The sequence below is a fragment of the Chenopodium quinoa genome, unplaced genomic scaffold (genome assembly GCF_001683475.1).
Source record: "Chenopodium quinoa cultivar QQ74 unplaced genomic scaffold, ASM168347v1, whole genome shotgun sequence".
NCBI lineage: Eukaryota > Viridiplantae > Streptophyta > Magnoliopsida > Caryophyllales > Amaranthaceae > Chenopodium > Chenopodium quinoa.
In genome coordinates, this window is record NW_018745461.1 from 2542104 (window position 1) to 2563052 (window position 20949).

At 36.8% G+C, this 20949-nt stretch overlaps 1 protein-coding gene across 1 annotated transcript; it reads left to right on the forward strand.

The window, feature by feature from the left end:
- Window positions 1-1997: 1997 nt before the first annotated feature.
- On the forward strand, window positions 1998-20936 carry LOC110714980 (pentatricopeptide repeat-containing protein At5g04810, chloroplastic-like). Its single transcript, XM_021893535.1, has 10 exons — window positions 1998-3082; window positions 4146-4273; window positions 4563-4703; window positions 11493-11579; window positions 11698-11851; window positions 16450-16509; window positions 16659-17087; window positions 18991-19286; window positions 19487-19616; window positions 19987-20936. The coding sequence occupies exons 1-10, from the start codon at window positions 2207-2209 to the stop codon at window positions 20500-20502; spliced, it is 2817 nt and encodes a 938-aa protein (XP_021749227.1). The 5' UTR covers window positions 1998-2206; the 3' UTR covers window positions 20503-20936.
- Window positions 20937-20949: the final 13 nt, after the last annotated feature.

Below are 20949 nucleotides of genomic sequence, written 5' to 3' on the forward strand. Positions count from 1 at the left end.
GGCTACAACTTAAATTTATAATCCTATATGGCGCTAAGAAAATTAAATCCTACGTGGCTCTCTAAAAACTCGGGTAAAAACTCCCCTTTATATATATACTAGTTTTGTGCCCCGGCGATGCCCGGGTAGTTTATAGACTTTTAAGATAAAATTATACTACCTCCGTTAAATGTTATGTGTAACATTGACATATTTTATATCTCTCAAATAATACCCCAAAATTGCACTTAACATTTAACGAAGATAGTATTATATTCAATTTGATTGAAAATAGAATTCTAAATTAACTTTTTTTGCTACAAAGTCAATCTATATTTATCCAACGTGGTACGATATTTGGCGAAAAATTAAAACACTAAATGTTGTTGTCTTGTGGCCTAATTATAAATTAATTATTTGATATTTTATCGAAAATATATCTCTAAACTAATAATCTTATTCTAAAATTCTATCCTAATTTGATAGAAAATAGAATTCTTACCTAATTTTTTTTATCTTATGAAATCTATCTAAGGTGGCGCGAACTTGACAGTTTTTTTTTTATCAAATGAAGTCTATTTAAATCTATCCAAGGTGGTGCGATACTTTGCGAAAACTTGGAATGCCCTGTGCAATGCCCGGATTGTTTATTGAATTGTAACATAAAATTTAACATATATATCAAATTTTAAAATTTATCATTGATACAAATTTTAATTATAATTTGAACATCTGAAATATTGATATTTTATCGAAAATAAAACTCAAAACTAACAATTTTATCTTAAAATTATATCCAAATATAATTTTAAACTAACTTTTTTATCTGGTAATGACGCTAAGAAAATTAAATCCTACGTGGCTCTCTAAAAACTCGGGTAAAAACTCCCCTTTATATATATACTACCTCCGTTTCATAAAATCTGCAACAAAGGGCCTTGCACAATTCCCAAGGCAAAATTTCTTAAGCAAAGATTAGTAAACAAAAGGGCATGTGATTAATTGGATGAGAGTAAATAACCCCACCACAACCACCCAAAACACAACCAGCGCACCACCACCAGACCATTGCACCAGACCACCAACACCACCAGACCACCAACACACGAAGCCCCACCTCACCACCACCAATCACCTCGCACAACCACCCAAAACTCATCCAACCAACTCGCACCTCCACCAACAACCCACCCAACCACCAACAAACCAAGACCCCAACTCACCACCAAAGAACCAAAACCCTCACTTACCACCACCAACGAACCCACCCAACCAAATTGCAGACCCCCAAATTGCAACCTAATCGCATACCCCCAAATCGCAACCTATCGCAGACCTCCAAATCGCAACCTAATCGCATATCCCCAAATATTGCAGACCCCCAAATCGCACGACCCCAAAATTGCAAACCCTCAAATCGCCCCGATTTGGCAGAGTGACGTGAAAGGTCGGGGTGAACGATGACAACTTTGAAAGGGGAAATAGAGGCAGCGGTTTCGTGGTGGTGGTGGTTTTGTGGTTGTGAGTGATGAGAGGGAATTGATCTGAGTGGCGGTGTCGTGCAGTTAGTGGTGGTGTCGTGCTGTTGGTGGTGGTTCATAGGGAGGAGAGAGAAAAAATGGTGATGTTGGTGGTGGATGTGGTTGTGAGGGTGGAGAGAGAATGTGGGTTAGGGTTTTAATTAAGGATAAATTAATTTGGGTTAAAGAGTTAATATGTTATTTATTGTAGTTAAGTAAATTTTAGTAAGGGTATGGTGGTAATTTTACACAAAAAAATTTACTAAAAGGGGAAACTTTTAGTTTGTCGCACATAATGTGTAGTTTCCGTTTTAGAAAATTGTTGCAGATTTTATGAAACGGAGGTAGTATTAGATATTAGATTGTTATTGGAAATAATACAAATGACTTTAATGAATCGATCATAAATATTTATATAATACATTATGTTCATTTTCAAATTAGTTAGGTTAATTTTCAAATCAATTAAATTAAATTAAAATAATTTAAAAAATAATCACCTTGAAAACAAAACAACATTGTTCTGCTGAGAGCCTGCCAGTGGGAAATAACATAAGTGATTGAGCCTTCTTTTCGATTCCAATCAATTTTGAAATCCATTCTCATCAGAGTCATCACCCTTGACCCCGTAGGAATTCATGGTATTTATTGGTATCCTTCAATCCTAACTAAAACTAAATTCAGCAGTTGAAGAAATCCCCGCGAAAATGGATTTTCCTTCTCTCTCATCTACCACCACACACTACCACTCTACTTTCTCTCTTCTCGCCGGAGAGCCCCACCCTCGATTTTCTCTCTCCTCCAACAACTCCGGCGAACCTCCTTCCACTTCTTCCTGTTCTCCGCATTTTCAGCCCAAAATTCGCCGCCCCAAAACCCTCAAAACCACCACTTCCAAACCCCCACCTCCTCCTCCTCCTAAACCCCCTTCAAATCCCCTCAAATCCCTCCGTTTTCCCCAAAATACCCCTTCCCCATCTCCCCATAATCTCACTGCTAAGCTCCGCCTTACTAGCAAGATTTCCCCGCCTCCGCCGCCTCCCCCGGTCCCGAACGATGTCGTTTTTGGGGGTGTATTTGATGAGGAAGATAAAGAGGAGAAGGAAGGAGATAAGAGGGGTTCTGGGGTTTCTGGGAAAGTGGAATTTCGGCAAGAGGGTAAGATTTTTGTGGGGAATTTACCATTGTGGATTAAGAAACCCGAGGTTACCGAGTTTTTTCGACAATTCGGGCCGATTAAGAGTGTGATTTTGATCAAAGGGCATGAGGATTTGGAGAGGAATATAGGATTTGGGTTTGTTATATTTGGTGGGGAAATGGCGGAGAAATCGGCATTGAGGGCTGTGGAGTTTGATGGGGTGGAGTTTCATGGAAGGGTTTTGACTGTGAAATTGGATGATGGTAGGAGGTTGAAGACGATTGCACAGGAGAGAGAGAGGTGGGTTCAGAGAGGGGAGGGGAGGGAGTTCCGGTCAAAATGGCATGAGGAGAGGGATGATTCCAGGAAGGTGTTTCGGAAGGTTGTCGAGTCACAGCCGGAGAATTGGCAGGCCGTTGTTCGTGCATTCGAGAGGATTAAGAAGGTATAACTTATTCTGATGCTTTTATACTTGCTGGTTTGCTGCAACATAATGTTTGTAGGATGTGATTAATTGAATGATTGTGGTTTATATTATTGAAACTTTGATGATGCAATGTTAATTGCATTAGGTGAAAAAGGCTATTCTTCCAAAATTACAGAATTAGGGTTTATTTGATCATTGACAAATTTGTTCAGTACTAATTGGGTCACTGACCCCCTGTGTTAGGATTTCTGTGTCTTTGCTACTCTGAAGTTTATTTCAATTGTTCAATCATCCTTTTCTGTGAAGTGTGAGGTGTGCTTATAGTTTCTAATTTAGCCACGTTACCAGCTTGACATGAGCTGTAATTTGTGTAGCCTTTATATCATAGACTAGAGTTGTGTGCCCTATGTTCCATGGATCCTACATTCGCAAAAAAAGCTTGTGTTCAGCTTAGATTCTTGAGAGGTTAGATTGTTATAGACAAGATTCTACCTTTTGCTTACATTTTGGAAGCATCATTGCTCTGAATGAGATAAGAATCCTTTCTGAAGTTTGGTGGTTATCTAGTATTTTCCTAAGATGCACTTTGAACACATATAATATAATTAGACAAATGTTCCTTCACTTGTTAAGTTGTATCCTTAGAGGCTTGCGGGATGTTAGCTATTAATTGATGGAATTTGGTGAAAAACATTGCTTGCATTTGTGCAATGCCCCTTGTGGATGCCCTAGGCAATGCATCATATAAACTAACATTTGTTTCCTTTTTCTTCTTTTTTTTGAAGCAATTTGTTTCCTTTTTCTTTCTTTCTTTCTTTTTTTTTTTTTTTTAAATTTATTTATTTTTATTATTTTTTTTATCACTATTCACATCCATATCTTAAGATGGGAAGATGGAATGGTTGATAATGAAAAGTAGTAAATATAATCAAATGTTCTAGTGGAGTTACCCTAGACGTGCACATCATATGAGATTTTTAGTATCAAAATTTTCCTAATCTAGGTCTTGCTTATTTCATTGTACTGCTGATGTTCAAATGGGTTTATATTTTTTTCTCATTTTTAATTTGTATGAAATTAGCCATCTAGGAAAGAGTTTGGGCAGATGGTAAAATTTTATGCAAGACGTGGGGACATGCATCGTGCACGTGAAACTTTTGAAAGCATGCGAGCAAGAGGGATTGAGCCAAATTCACATGTATTTACAAGGTAACATAATCCTGGAAACCATTTATTTGGACTATGTCTTTGTCTTGAATTTTATGGATTCCTATAAATTGAAAAAGTGTTACACATGATTTGAATGTATGATTTGCTGCAGATCTAGTCTAAATACATAAGTCTACTGTGAACAATTATTAACTTGAATGGTATTTTGGATTCAATAAAAATTGAAATTGAATCCTCCTAATTTCTGTTACTTATTCTGTCAACTAGTATTCTTCAAATTTTGGGTCTACTACTTTTGATATGTAATGTAAAATTTTTCTCTGTGCAGCCTTATTCATGCCTATGCAGTTGGCAGAGACATGGAAGAAGCACTGTCATGTGTGAGGAAGATGAAAGAAGAAGGGATTGAATTGACTTTGGTGACCTATAGCATTCTTGTTGGAGGCTTTGCTAGAGTTGGATATGTCGAGTTAGTATCTTCTCTTCTAGAATTAATTTATAATCCTTCTGTATTCTTCTGTGCTTGCTTGCAATTTCTAAGTTTTCTTTTCCTCTAAGCTTTGGATTTTTGGTATAGACCACCATGTTTTTTTTTCTTCTGATAAGAAACAATGGTTCTATCGTGTCCATTTTTAACTATAAACTTTTCACAACCCTGAGATAGTGTTTTCTCTTTTTGGGATACGAAACTTGAGTGCCAAAGTTGTTGTCAATTAACCACTAGTAAACATTGCCTTTTTTGGGACTCGTATTGGGCTATTGTTTAGAGTTTAAGAATACAAAATTTGGTCTAGTATAGGATTTTGCAAATGAATGAATCAATGAAATGAATTTTCTTGTTGATTCACCAATTACACTTCGAGGAAGGGGAATTCTTGCACTGGATGTGCTTGCTGAAGAAAATTGAGAAAGCCGGTTCAAGATCCCTAATTTACAACGTGTATGGATTGAAGGAGATAAAGGGAAAAGAGGGGAAGGGAAATGGAGGGGTGGAGTATCTTTCGTTTGGATAACAAATGAGGAAGGAAGGGAATTGGAGGGGAGAGAAATGGAGAGTTAAAATCGTAAGTAATTGATCTTTCCAACAATTAAAGGTGGGCATCGTGCCGTGCCGTCGCGGGCATGCCTGGGCCAGAGGTGGGCTCGTGCCGTGCCGGCTTCGCGGCGGGCCGTACCGTGCCGTGCCAACTTTTGGCACACCCCAGCCCACGGCACGGCACGACCCACGTGCCTTGTATTTTTTTTTTTAAATATTAAATGTATATTAAAAAAAAAATCGGTATATATTTTTTTTGTACAACTGAAGTTTATATATTTAATGATATTAATTTATGTTTATGTAAATAATTTATGTTTAAGTTTACATAAAAAAATTTATTAATTTAGCGAAAAACAACAATGCATATAATAATAAAAAAAATTGCAAGTGCGATAAGCCGAAAACACAAAAAATTGATGAATAACTTATTTTATTATATGCCGGTAGTTGGTACGATAAATCGATAATACAAAAATTAATGGTAATTAAAAATCGTACAATAATTGGTGAATAACTTCATTTTATTATACGGAATACGAGGTTCGATAATACAAAAATTGTACAATAGTATCTAATGTAAATATGGAATTATTATTCTTCGTCTTCGCCTTCGTTTTCGTTTTTGTTTTCGTCTTCGTCTTCGTCTTCTCTTGGCCAATTGAGTTGATTGAGAACTAATAGAACCCGATGTTCCTTTATCGTCGTCGTTTTCTACATAAGTACGATCTTGGAACGAGTTTCGGCATCCAACCAATCCTTGAAGCAAACACACATTTCAAGTGTTTCGGGTTTTAGTCTTGTTCTTCTATCGTCTAAAACCCGTCCCGACGCACTAAAAGCTCTTTCGGAGGCAACGGAGGAGATTTGGATAGCAAAAATATCACGAGCCATTGCCGCCAAAATTGGATGTTTTGTGGTTTGTGATTTCCACCACTCAAGGATGTCGAGGCCGAACTTCTCTTCATCGTCCATGCCTTTTATGAAGTCGTAACTTAACTACATTTGCAACTCCGAAACATCGCTTTGTGTTCTCCTAGATGATGATGATTCCGTACCTGAAAACTTAGACATCATGTTAGCAGCTTGTGCAAATAAACCTTTGGCCCTATTACTTACGTTTTTGGATGTTTGAGAAGGGGCAAATCGAGACATGATTCCATATTTGGATTCATAAATGCTATATAAAGAGAAAAAATCTTTAGTGACCTTAGTTTTAAAAGTTTCAACATTATCTTTAAACTCCATGTTACTATAATAAATATCAATTAATAGAAAAGTGTCATCATACTTTTGCCTTGGATCTAAAATAATATAAATCATAGGAATATTAGTGTAATATTTACGCCATTTTTCCTCCATAGATGGAAGATATCCACGATAATCATGTTGTGATCGGTGTTCGGGTAAACATGCATTGCTAAGAAAAGAATGGGAACAAGGATTTTCTACAGAAGAAAAACAATGTGCATACTATATAGTAATTGTAAAAACTTCATATATTTTTCACAATTAACCCAATCATTTTCTAGTAAAGCACATTGTGAAAATTTCATATTATAAAAAAGTGTTAAATGAACCTTGTACTCGGTTGCCCGATTCAACATTTCATAGGTGGAGTTTCACCTAGTTGCACAATCCGGTGCTATTATGATACTCTTTATCCTTTGTTGCTTACAAAAACTTTTCCATTCTTGATATCTCAAGTTAGGGCTATTAATAGACATAATAACATTCCTTATTTTGTTATAGGTCAACGTAAAGCCCCCGTGAGAGCTTATAGCCAATACAAGAGGCATGTACGGAAACGGGTAACATGACCATTTAAAGGCAAATTGGATAGGTCCACCAACCCGGAGGGTATTAGGGACCATGGTAAACATCTCGGCAATTTTTATTTCCAGGGGAAAAAGGTAAAAAAAATTACAAAATTGAAGGCTCTATTCACCACCAAGCCCCAAAACCTCAAAATTTCCTCAAAAAGCGTGGATTATAGCCGTTAATTTTGTAATTTTTTGACCTGTTTTCGCCCGGAAATGAAAATTGCCAAGATGTTTACCATGGTTCCTATTATCCTCCGGGAGTCCAATTGGGTCACTGGAACCATCCAATATGCTCTTAAAAGGTCATCTTACCCGTTCACAACTTGTGGTAATTTCGTAAACTTAAGCTACCACGTACATTTATGACATATAATGATCATATATGGTTTCAAACGGCATTATATGACCCCCGAGATGTATCCCTTAGGGTCTCAAGCCTTTTCGCCACTGGTCCCCGAAAACTCAAAATTTCCTTAAAAAGCGTGGATTATAGCCTTCAATTTTGTAATTTTTTTGACCTTTTTTCATCTGGAAATTAAAATTGGCGAGATGTTTACCATGGTTCCTAATACCCTACGGGAGTCCAATTGGGTCAGCGGTACCATCCAATATGCCCTTAAACGATCATTCTACCCGTTCACAACTTGTAGTGATTTCGTAAACTCAAGCCTAACACATACGTTTATGACAACATATAATGATCATATATGGTTTTAAACGACAATATATGACCCCGAGATATATCCCCTAGGGTTTTAACACTTTTCGCCACTGGGCCTGAAACCTCAAAATTTCCTTAAAAAGTGTGGATTATTATGCCTTCAATTTTTTAATTTTTTGAGCACTTTTTGCCCGGAAATGAAAATTGCCGTAATTTTTACCACAGTCCCTAGACCCTCCAGGAGTCTAATTGGGACGGTGGAACCATCCAATATGCCCTTAAACAGTCATTTTACCCGTTCGTAACTTGCACTGTTTCGTAAACTAAATCCTACCATGGACGTTTATGACAACATATAATGATAGTATAAGGTTTCAAACGGCATTATATGACCGCGAGATGTATCCCGTTGGGTCTCAACGCTTTTCACCACCGTGCCTGAAACCTAAAAATTTCGGCGTTGATTATAGCATTTAATTTTGTAATTTTTTGACCTTATTTCGCCCGGAAATAAAAATTGCCGATATGTTTACCACGGTTCCTAATACCCTCTGGGAGTCAAGGGTCAAGGGTCAGTGGAACAATCTAATATGCCCTTGAACGGTCATCTTACCCATTCATAACTTGCAAAGATTTCGTAAACCCATGCCTACCACGTACGTTTATGACAACATATAATGATCATATATGGTTTTAAACAACATTATATGACCCCGAGATGTATCCCCTAAGGTCTCAAGGCTTTTCGACACCGGGCCCCTTAACCTCAAAATTTCCTCAAAAAGCGTGGATTATAACCTTCAATTTTGTAATTTTGTGACCATTTTGATGTTTACCATGGTCCGTAATTTATTTTAGGAGTCCAATTGGGTTGGTGGAACTATCCAAATATGCCCTTAAACGGTTAATTTTATCCGTTCACAACTTGAAGTGATTTTGTAAACTCAAGCCTACCACGTACGTTTATGACAACATATAATGATCATATATGGTTTCAAACGGCAATATATGACTCCGTGATATATCCCCTGGGGTCTCAACACTTTTCGCCATCAGGCCCTAAACCTCAAAATTTCCTCAAAAAGCGTGGATTAGCCTTCAATTTTGTAATTTTTTAACAGCGTTTGTTTGAAATAAAAATTGCCAATATGTTTACCACGGTTCCTAATACCCTCCGGGTGTCTAATTGGTCAATAGAACCATCCAATATGCTCTTAAATGGTCATTTTACCCGTTCATCACAACTTGCATTGATTTCGTAAACTCAAGCCTACCACGGATGTTTATGACAACATATAATAATCATATATGGTCTCAAACGACATTATATGACCTCGAGATATATCCCCTAGGGTCTCTAACACTTTTCACCACTAGACCCCGAAACCTCAAAATTTTCTCTAAAAGCGTGGATTATATACTTAAATTTTGTAAATTTTTTGACCTTTTTTTTGCCCGAAATTAAAAATTGCCGAGATGTTAACCATGGACCCTAAAACCCTCCGGGAGTCCAATTGAGTCGGTGGAATTATCCTATATGCCCTTAAACAGTCATTTTACCCGTACTTCTGTTTTCGTAAACTCAAGCCTACCACGGACGTTTATGATAACATATAATGATCATATATGGTTTTGAACAATATTATATGACCCCAAGATGTATCTCCTAAGGTGTTAAGGCTTTTCGACACAGGGCCCCTTAACCTCAAAATTTCCTCAAAAAGCGTGGATTTATATAGCCTTCAATTTTGTAATTTTTTGACCTTTTTCCGTCCGCAAATTAAAATTGGCGAGATGTTTACCATGGTTCCTAATACCCTCTGGGAGTCAATTGGGTCGGTGGAACCATCCAAATATGCCCTTAAACGGTTAATTTTACCCGTTCACAACTTGAAGTTCATAAACTCAAGCCTACCACGTACGTTTATGACAACTTATAATGATTATGGTTTCAAATGTCATTATATGACCCTGAGATATATCCCCAATGGTCTCAACACTTTTTGCCACCGGGCCCCGAAACCTCAATATTTCCTCAAAAAGTGAGGAATATAGCTAGAGCCGTCAAAAACTGACACGACCCGAGAACTCGCCTTAACCGACAATAATCTGAACCCTGCATGTACTCGAACAATGGGGTGAAACTAGTGACCTGTAACCCGGCTGACCTGATCTTAACCGAAAAAACGATTTGATCCAATTCAATACTTTATGACCTGAATCCGAATCTGCACCCGACCTGATAGTAACCGTCGGCCGATTTAATTCGACCCGAAAACAATCTAAACCCGAACTAGTACCCAACCCAATTAAACCCGAACCTTAGTCATGTAAGGTTTAATGAAATTTTATATACCTTTTATTCAGCTATGTACTGGTATAATCTGATTTAATAAAATCTTTTGTTTAGCTTATATACTTTTTGTTCTCTATTACTCGTACATAGGTTTTAATAAGATCTTGATGATGCTTGATCAAATTATGGAAGGCGTAATTATATAGTTCAACTTGGTCACATCGATATTTATTAGAATTGAACTTGAATCAAAGCCCGACTCAACACTAACCCGAACCCGAATGTACCATCTTGTTAAACCATCCAAATCCAACTCAACACAACCCGAACCTGAAATTGAACCCAACCTGATTTTAAGTCGAATTGAACCCGACCTATATCCGAAAAGGTGAACGACTTGTTATAACTTAAACTGAAATTGACCTGAACCCGAACCTAATCTGAGGCTAGATTGTCCCGTTTTGACCTGACCCAAACCCGACTTGAATACCCGAATTTACAGCTCTAATCACAACATACACATTAAAGTTTGTGTATATGTATACAAGCCGGGGTAATATCTTTTGGGGGGGGGGTTGTTTAGAAGTCAGTTAGTATACATGTTATTGATTTAGGAAGGTAAGGTTGTAATTGAAGAGAGGGGAGATATGTTAGGATTTGAGTGGTTAGGGAGGGGGATAGGGTAAGTGAGTTATGGGTACGATTTGAAAAGGTAGGCTGAAGATGGGAGGTGATTTAGTGCTGTCAAATTTCATCTCTATTCCTTTTTTTCCATCTCTATTAAAGGTTGTAGACAAACTAAGGGAAAATCATCTGCATTGGTTTGGACATGTAAGACGGAGACTCGAGGGTGCACTTGTACGAAGAGTGGGACCACACAGGGGTTAAACGAGGGAGGGGGAGACCGAAAATATCTTGGTTGGAAGGGGTTAGGAAGGATATGAAGTATATGGATTTGCATGAGGATGAGGCATTGGATCGTAAGGGATGGAAGAGAAAGATTTTTGTCGATGACTACACGGAATAATCACTTTTGGTTCATGTAGCCGACCCCACTTATGGGATTGAGGCTTTGATTGATTAGTTGGTTGATATATTGAAGGTGTCAAATTTCATTTCTATTCCTTTTTTTTGGGTAGATCTTGTGCATATCTTCGAAGTAGGAAAATGAATAAATAGGATTCCCTGCTTTACCTAATCTATTATATTGCAGATGTATAGGTATGCAGTCTACCTCACAGGGGTTTAGGTTTGATTTATGAAAATAAAAAATATAAAAAAACTGTAGCTCTGCTGGTCTAATGGTCTATACTCTATAGATAACCTTTTCTTAGCAAGGTTGTCTTTTGGCCTCACTTTCTCCTTTATGTATTAAACTCTGGATATAAGTAGTAGTTGTTGTGTGTGTTTCCATCTAATGCTTGCTGATGTTCTCTTGGAAGGGCTGCAGATCAATGGTTCAAAGAGGCAAAAGAGAAGCATACAACACTTAATGCAATAGTCTATGGCAATATAATCTATGCCTATTGGTCAGCGTTCATATAACCCTATACCATTCTTTATTAAATTTTATCTTTATTGAAATATTTATTTGCCCCTAAAAGAAAATTTTCATTACATTATTTTCATTTTGCTTTATGTATGCAGTCAAACTTGTAATATGGATCGCGCAGAAGCGCTTGTTAGGGAGATGGAAGAACAGGGTATTGATGCCCCAATTGACATATATCACACGATGATGGATGGTTACACCATGATTGGTGATGAAGAAAAATGTTTGATTGTCTTTGAGAGACTGAAGGTATTGCCATTTTAATTAAGTGCTAAATTATTCATATATCCCATATGATTAATGGAATATGCTGATGTATTGTTAATATAAATTCATATTGTGAGTATAATCTGTTAAATACTTATTTTATATTTTTAATTGTAATTATTGCTTCTTGTTATTTTTGCCCTTTGATGTGGAATGAAGTGAAGGATATCTCACATGGAATAGACTTTAGTCTTTGGTTTGAAAGGTGGGTTGTTTTTATTTGATGCATAATTTTTCAAATTTTCCTTATATGCACTCAGATACTGGAGACACTTTTTACTAAGCTATTAGCGGTAGACTTTCAGACCACAAATTTTAACTGCATATAAATTCTTCATCTTTTTTTTTTTTTTAATAGATCATAGAGAAATAAATGATGTAAAGATAGCTCATTTTACAAAGTTTCCTTGTACTGATCCTGGGTACCAAAATCCAATAAAAATGTGGCTATATGCTGGATTAGTGAAAGAGAGATAATTTAGTTGTCGTTATGGGTAACTGAGAAGAGTGATGGCTCCAAATTTGTCTTTGAGATCATGAATGGAAAAAGTCTCATCAAATCATCAAGAGTCGTATTGAGATCATAGTTGGAGCAATGTTTATTTTTGAGAGTAATGGTTTTGATCTTATATATTATTATCTTGATACCCTCTTTCAGTCTTTTTTGTCGAGGAGGTAGCTACATCTACTTTATTTATTTTTTATTTTATTTTTGTTGAGGAGAAAGTTAGATATATGATTTTAAGGCTTGGTTGGCTCCTATTTTATTGATGGCTGAGGAAACTAGTGCAGAAGCTTTTTGGAGAAAAGATGAAACGAACATTTGATGTGGGGGATAAATCCTATCATTAGTGGGTTTATTATGCTCTTTGAGATAGGTATGAAAACCTCTCAGATCCTTGGACTTGTAGACTTCTCAAATTATTGATTTTAAAAATTGATACAGGAGGCTAGATATACTAAATAGAAGATTTATTATAAGTAGAAAAGTAAGGAAAAAATTCACCAGATGGTGAGTTGGTGACTGAAGGTCTGTCTTTGAACGTTATTGGAGCTGTTGCATCACACTATCTACTAATAATAAGGGAAGAAACTTGTAGAAAATTTGGGATGCAATTTAGTGATGGATGATATTGGAGATAGACTCTCATGTCATGGTCTTCAACTTTGGTTTTTAGAAATCTTTTGTTAGATGTGTTGAACTCTAAGAAATAAAGGTGAACCGAGGAAAATTTTGGTGATTATGAAGGTCATGGAGCATGGTTGTAAACATTTTGCAGTTGTTTTTAATTAATGGTTCTGTTTCTCCGTAGGTTGGAATAAGAGGACTAGTTTCTACCTTTTGTTGTTACCTTGGTAAGAGATATATTTGAATTGCTTTCTCTGAAGAAGTACTGAGTGTATTGTGATGGAGGGCTTCAATATTGGTTCAGTTGAGATCCTTCAATTATTTGGTTATGCTGTGAAGAGAATTTCATGATTCTGTTTTTCCATTCGATTTTAGACATGTATCCTGCCTTAGTTTGAAGTCTTTGAACCCTTTACTTTAGCATAGTTTAGTTGGATTTAATAACGATCAACTTACGTAAGCTGCTGTTTGTGTGTGTGTGTGTGGGGGGGGGGGGGGGATGTTCCGCGTTCCCTTACACTTTGCTATTGCCATAACATAATTTTGTTTTGTTCAAGGAGGAGGGATAAGTGAATTAGAAGAGTAATGCTACAAATAAGAAAAGTTTAGGGAGAGGTTATCATGTTGAATATTACCGAGAGTTTGATTACATATTGGGAGAGAAAAAGCCCCTCAAATGATTGTACCTATCCATTGCTATTGTTGTTTTCCAAATTATATATATCAAGCTTCATTGTTTTCTTAGGGCCTGTTCTCTTCAGCTTATTTTTAGTTCAATTCAGCTCAGCTCCAATAAGTTAAGTTCAGTTCTTATCTTAATTTCCTTCTCTCATAAAATATTCATTTCATTTCAGCTCCAATAAGTTCAGTTCAGCTCAGTCCAGTCAATCAAAACAGGCCCTTAATCTTTACATTTTATCACTTGAGTCTGTCCTATGCTATCTTTATTCATAGCATTGCATCCTAGGAAAATGGCATCACTCTTATTTTTGTAATAGGTATTTCTCCACATACCCTATTGTTTATTTAAAAATGAAATTTATGGAATTTAATCTCTAAAAGGGAATTTGCTAGTATTATAAAATTAATTTATGGACTCCAATGCCTCCCTCATTGCTGAACAGTTAAAGGATGCCTGTTCAATTCCCTATGTAATTCCTTTCCCATCTATAATACCCCCAACCCCATAGCCCAAAAATAAAAGTAAAAAACTCATTAAGTCCTTAATAATGAGGTTCACAGCCTCAATTTTACAAATAAGGTCAAACTAGCGAAGCCTTAAAGTTGCAAGCAAAGAAGATCAAACTAGTGAAGCCTCAAAGTTACAAACAAGATCAAAGTAGTGAAGCCTCAATGTTGCAAACAAGATCAAACTAGTGACGATTAAAATAAAAATGAGACACTTACCTTTCCAACTTAGATGAACTTTTGGTTCTCATCTTCTGACAAATTTGGAATATTTAATCCAATATGTCTGCTTAATGGATGAGGAACTCTATCAAATAAAGTTCATATAATTTTTCCAAATTATCATGCTGAGTTGTAAGTCATATTTTGGTTCTGAAATTATAAACCTATGAAGATGATGATGAGTATGGTGACAATATCATGTTTTTGGTATTATACATCCTTCTCAGAATGAGTAATTTGAAAAGATTCCAGGTTTAGGTTTCAATCGCTTGGTTTCTTGGAATACCTCTTGTGCGTTATGCTTAAAGTCACCATTGTCATGACCTCCATGCTGTTTTGATCACTAGTCATGATTGTCTTGCAGCGTTCGTATACACTTGGATAAAAAAAAGGGAGTATTTTAATAATTATCTTCGGAGAATGTTGGGCTTCTAAGAAGAAGCACATTAAAAAGATGAAGGTTACGGAAATGCGCATGTTAAGGTGGATGTGCGGGAACAGAATCAAAGATGAGATTATTCGCAAGAAAGTAGGTGTGGCAGGCATTGCAAACAAATTAAGGAAAAATCGCCTGCGTTAGTTTGGGCATGTAAGACGGAGACCCGAGGGTGCACCGGTACGAAGAATGGAAGAGTGGGGCCATGGAGGGGTTAAACAAGGGAGAGGGAGATCGAAAATGACTTGGTTGGAAGGAGTTAGGAAGGATATGAAGTATATGGATTTGCATGAGGATGAGACATTGGATCATAAGGGTTGGAGACTTGGAGGAGGAAGATTTTTGTTGATGACTACACGGAATAATCATTGTGGTTCATGTAGCCGACCCCACTTATGAGATTAAGGCTTTGATTGATTGATTGATCTTGGGAGAATTCTAGGTTGAGAGGATTGAGGGAGGGGAAGTTTCATAATTTTACCAAGCTTCTTATTGCCTCTGACTTTCCACCATACAGGATGACCCTATTTCTGCTTTATGTATTTATGGAGAGATCTTGTTCCAGAAACTGTGGCATAACGTGGAATTCTCATGATTAAGATCAGTGGGAACACCCTTCTTGTATATTGTTCTAGACCAGCAAATTAAAGCAATCAGCGGTGTGGATGGGCGAGACTGCTAGTCTAGCTTCAGTCTTAATTAATGGGATAGTCCCTCAGGTTTCTGTTTTCCCAATATTTCCTTTGATGATAGTAGGAGATTTTGGATGTTGATCCCTTTAAGTATATTCACCTGGTATATTTCAGTGATAAGTTCTGATCACTACCTTTTCATTTCATATCGAAGTGTGGGTCCTCTGTAAGTTAAAGGAACAACTAGCACTTTTTTATTTTATTTTATTTTTTTAATTGATGAATATTTCACTAATTTGGTTCAGGTAAAGAAATAATGATTTGGAAACAAATAAAACTTGTTATCTTCAATGTTTTCCCAGGAAGTTGTTGGGTGTCAATGTGTCATAGTGCATATGGTCGATTTCCGGTCAGGCAATCAGCCTTTATTGTAGATGTGGTTCTTGCTACTTTCATGAGTGTGAATATAGGTATGAGGCTATGAGTAGAGTGAGCTTGCTAGATTCGATTGCTATGCTTTGCTGTATTGGCTGCAGATGTGTAGAGATGTCCCTCGTAACTCGAATATCTGTACTGGCCTAATGAGGTGTCCTTTGTCACCGGAGAAAATGATGATAATGGAAATTATAAATTAATGATATTTGGAATTTATTGTTTAGCTAACGCAATCTTCTCACTGATACAATAAGAACAGGGCTTCCTCTGATTTGGAGTTGGATTTGCTATTCTGTGGAACATGGAATATAACTGTCAATCTGATGGACATGCAAATCTGTGCATCTCATCTATTAGATATTCAAGTGTAACCTTTGACAATAATGGTCCTTTTGAACATACATATGCTGTTTCCCGATACTCTTGCAACTTTTAAAACTGTGTAAATTGCATCTTCTTTTGTTTCATGTCTAATTGTTCACTGCATCGTGTTTATTTTTTTCCCCTCTGATTTGCTATGGATGTCTTGCCTTTCCAGGAATGTGGCTTTGTGCCCTCAGTTGTCACCTATGGATGTCTATTGAATATATACACAAAGGTACCTCTAATCTTTTTAACTTCCTCATTGATTCATTCCTCTGTTTCTCTCTCTCCAATATAAATCTTTTCAATTGTGCAAATGTCATGGAAAGTTTTCAAGTTTCAAAGCTTGAGAACTCATTACTGAATTATTCACTTTTTCTTCAGTCTGGAAAAGTTTCCAAGGCCCTTGAAGTAAGTGAAATGATGAAATCTGCTGGGATCAAACATAACATGAAGACTTATTCCATGTTGATCAATGGATTCGTGAGGTTAAAAGATTGGGCCAATGCATTTGCTATTTTTGAAGATGTTATGAGAGATGGTCTGAAACCTGATGTAGTACTCTACAATAATATAATTCGAGCTTTTTCTGGAATGGGTAACATGGACCGTGCCATTCGCTTAGTTGAGCAAATGAAGAAAGAACGGCATAAACCCACAACAAGGTCATTCATGCCCATAATTCATGGCTTTGCAAGAGCTGGAGAAATGAGAAGAGCCCTTGAGGTTTTCAATATGATGCGAAGGAATGGATGTATCCCAACTGTTCACACGTTCAATGCATTAATCCTGGGCCTTGTAGAGAAGCGACAGGTAAACATAGTTGTTGATAATATGAAGATTGAAGATTGCTGTTTTCCCATTCTTCCAGGTTCTGTCTTTACTGTCTAACATCGGTCCTCCTAAGCCTTCTAGTATGTACCAGTTGAAGGTTTGTCTGGGATGATGCTATGACATCCCTTAGTCCAGTCTGACTAAGTGTTCCATTACACAACATGTCTAAGTCACAGATTTTATTTGAGTTTTGCATGAATAGCAATACAATAAATCAATTTGAAACACCCTAAAATAGTAAGAGGGTATGTATTTGTATTAAGAAAGAGTCTCATCTTAACCAGTCATATCCCTTGAGTAACATTTGCGCTATACTATACTAATCTTTAAGCGGCCTGCATGTATGTGTTTGATCACAAGGTCTCTAGGACAGTTCATTTTTACTCATAAGTTAGCTTAAACTTCTTGTAGTGTCTCACTTTTTACTCCCCCTGTTTTGTTTTAAGTGCAGCATTTTGTCTTTTTGCACCATTCATCTAATCCACTTTAAAAAGTGATAGTGATTACATCAGGAAACTTAGTAGTCTTGTGGGTATTTGCTGGAATCTTCTCAATGAATAGTTTATTAATTATAGTTTATTAACAATTGTTATTATTTTTACTTATTGTGACATTTAGCAACCCCCCTTGATAATTAAAAATATTCTTGGTCTAAGTTTTGCATTGGCATGTGTACCCATGAGAAATGGTGCACTTGAAAAAAAAACAGAGGGATTTTTTTTTTTTTTCAGTAACTCCTAGCATGTATCCATATACTAGTGTTGTGCGAATTTTCAGGTACACAGGGGTAGTGGGTAGTGAGGACACCTAGCTCGGTATTTAATGCTCATTTCAAGCTCTCTAAATAACCAAAAGTTGGGCAATACGCAATGGAGATTCTTTAGTGCTTAATAATGAAGATCTTATCCCGTGACTTTGAAATTTATGCCCCAAAGAAGTGCACCCTTGTTCAAGTTGAATGAGATTATTAGTTTGTAATCTGAAATATTTTGCTTTTAGGATCTTTATTATCTAGCATTTAAAGATGTGAGGTGCATGACACAATAGTGGGCTGTTCACTGTTGACATGAGAGTCAGGCTTGCATCTTGGTGAAACATGATACATATTTTCACTAATTAAATTGTAATCATATAGAATATTTATGCATATAATCACATTTTAAAATTAGCCGAAATGACTAATTTTTTTTATAGTAATGCATTGCAGTACCTCATCATATAAATGTAAGAAATATAGCATTAACTAATTTTTCCCCTTTAATGATAGACCTTGAAAATCTTGAAAGAGATAGTAGCTTGTTAGTTAGGCTTCTTGTATATGTGCAGCTGTGCATCCACTGCATTAGTGCATCTCAATAAAGTTGCTTTGCCCAGACCAATAAAGGCAACCAAGCCTGGGCACCTTGTTGTGTGTCAGTCAGTTCTGAGGTAATCCTTCCCCTTCCCAGAAGTGGAACAAAGAGAAAAGGTGAATGGGGCATCATTATTAGACATTTTTGGTGCTCAGAAACCCCCCAACTTGTGTCAGCCAAACTCATTTCTTACGTAAGCAATTCCCTACATGTCCAAGTGGATTCTGTATAAATAGTGTAAAACTGATTTCAAATATTCTTTGAGGACTCATAGGTTGCTAGCCTAGTATCCATGTTGGCGCATATGATAAACACTTAGCATTTTAGCAATGCTTTTGAGTTTTGAGGCCACTGTGAATGCTGTTTTGGTTTTTATTTTATTTTTTATTTTTTATTTTTATTTTTATTTTATTTTTTACCGTCTGCTGAAACTTTCATGTGCGGAGTGATTTTTTAAGCTCTAATTATCATCTCTTGGCCCTCTTTTATGCATATGGTTAGATTTTTTATTCTAGTGTTCATCATTTCAGATGGAGAAAGCTGTTGAAATATTAGATGAGATGTCGTTGGCAGGGGTGGGCCCAAATGAGCACACGTACACGACAATTATGCAAGGCTACGCAGCTCAAGGTGACACTGGAAAAGCTTTTGAATATTTTACTAAAGTGAAAGAGGAGGGACTTCAGCTTGATGTGTTTGCATATGAAGCATTGCTCAAGGCATGCTGCAAAGCTGGGAGGATGCAAAGTGCTCTGGCAGTTACAAGAGAGATGAGTGCTCAGAATATCCCAAGGAATACATTTGTATATAACATATTAGTTGACGGGTAATGCTCAGTTTTTTTTTTTTAATATTATATCAACGAGCCATTACCACCAATTGGGCAACTTTCACTTTTGCTATGTCTGCTATGTGCTAGTGTTTGTTACCCCTAAGGGCAGGGATAGTCCCCAATTTCTCTTTGATGCTTCCCCAGCTTTTGCTTATAGAATGCTATTGTTTCATACCTCATATTTAATCGTGTAGATGGGCTCGAAGAGGCGATGTTTGGGAGGCTGCTGACTTGTTGCAACAAATGAGAGAAGATGGGGTGCAACCTGATATTCATACTTACACATCCTTCATAAATGCATGCTGCAAGGCTGGAGATATGACTGTATGTTGATACAATTTATGCTAACCTCTGTCATTCTTAGCATTAGAGTTTTTATGTCCTGCCTGTATATCTCTCAATTTCTATTGTGTTCTCCTTTGGAGACGACCGCGTTTTTTTGTTTTTTGTTTTTTGGGGGTGTGTGTGTGTGTGTGGTCTTAAATATTATGTATGTCCAAAGTCCAAACCTGCTCTTCCTTCATGAAACTACTTCTGCCTCTTTGGTCATCCTTTCTGTTGTGCTATTCTCTGAGGAAAACCTTGTGGTAAAAACCTCTTAAACACATATTTTGCTAGTGTCATTTCTTAGCAAAACCTCTTTCTGTATTTTACTTGATTGTGACATTCTGTTGCTTTCTTCTTTTTTGCTCAGAGAGCAGCAAGGACAATTCAAGAAATGAAAGCTGTTGGAGTGAAGCCTAATGTTAAGACTTACACAACATTGATACATGGTTGGGCTCGTGCATCTCTCCCAGAGAAGGCACTAAAATGTTTTGAAGAGATGAAATCTGCTGGCTTAAAGCCAGATAAAGCTGTGTATCATTGCCTAATGACATCATTATTGTCACGAGCAACTGTAGCAGAAGAGTACATATGTTCCGGAATTCTGAATATATCTAGAGAAATGATAGAATCTGGCATAACTGTTGATATGGGTACTGCAGTTCACTGGTCTAGGTGCTTGCGTAAGATTGAAAGGACAGGCGGTGAGCTTACAGAAGCCCTACAGAAGACATTTTCTCCTGATTGGAATGCATTTAGTAATGCCCCAGTGACATCTCAACCAGATGCTTGTGCATCAGAATCTGATGCTGATGACATTGATACATGTTATGAAGGTTTCACGGATAGTGATGATGATGAAGAAGATCACATAACATTGTTATAGTTAGTTGCTTTGCTGATGAAAGCACAGCGTAGTTTACTTAAGCTGACTAGCTGGCACACTTTCTAACTGGCAGCCTGGCAGGTCTTCGTTTGTAATTATTGTTACCCTTTTTGTTTTGGCGGGGTTTTGGGAAGGGTTGCTCTTTTTTTTTTTTTTGACAGAAAGAGGGAGGGTTGCTCTGATGTATCATGTATATGATGTATTGTTCTGTATCTGTTCGGGACAGAATTAGGTTATTATTATTCTTTTATAATGTTTGTACTAAAAAGCTGTTAATGTATATTGTAAGTGAACTTGGGAATCAATTAAGCTACACCATGGACACATTCATTATACATAGGGTTAATTGAAACCATTATCATACTCTACTGGAATCAATTAAGCTACACCATGGACACATTCATTATACATAGGGTTAATTGAAACCATTATCATACTCTACTTGTT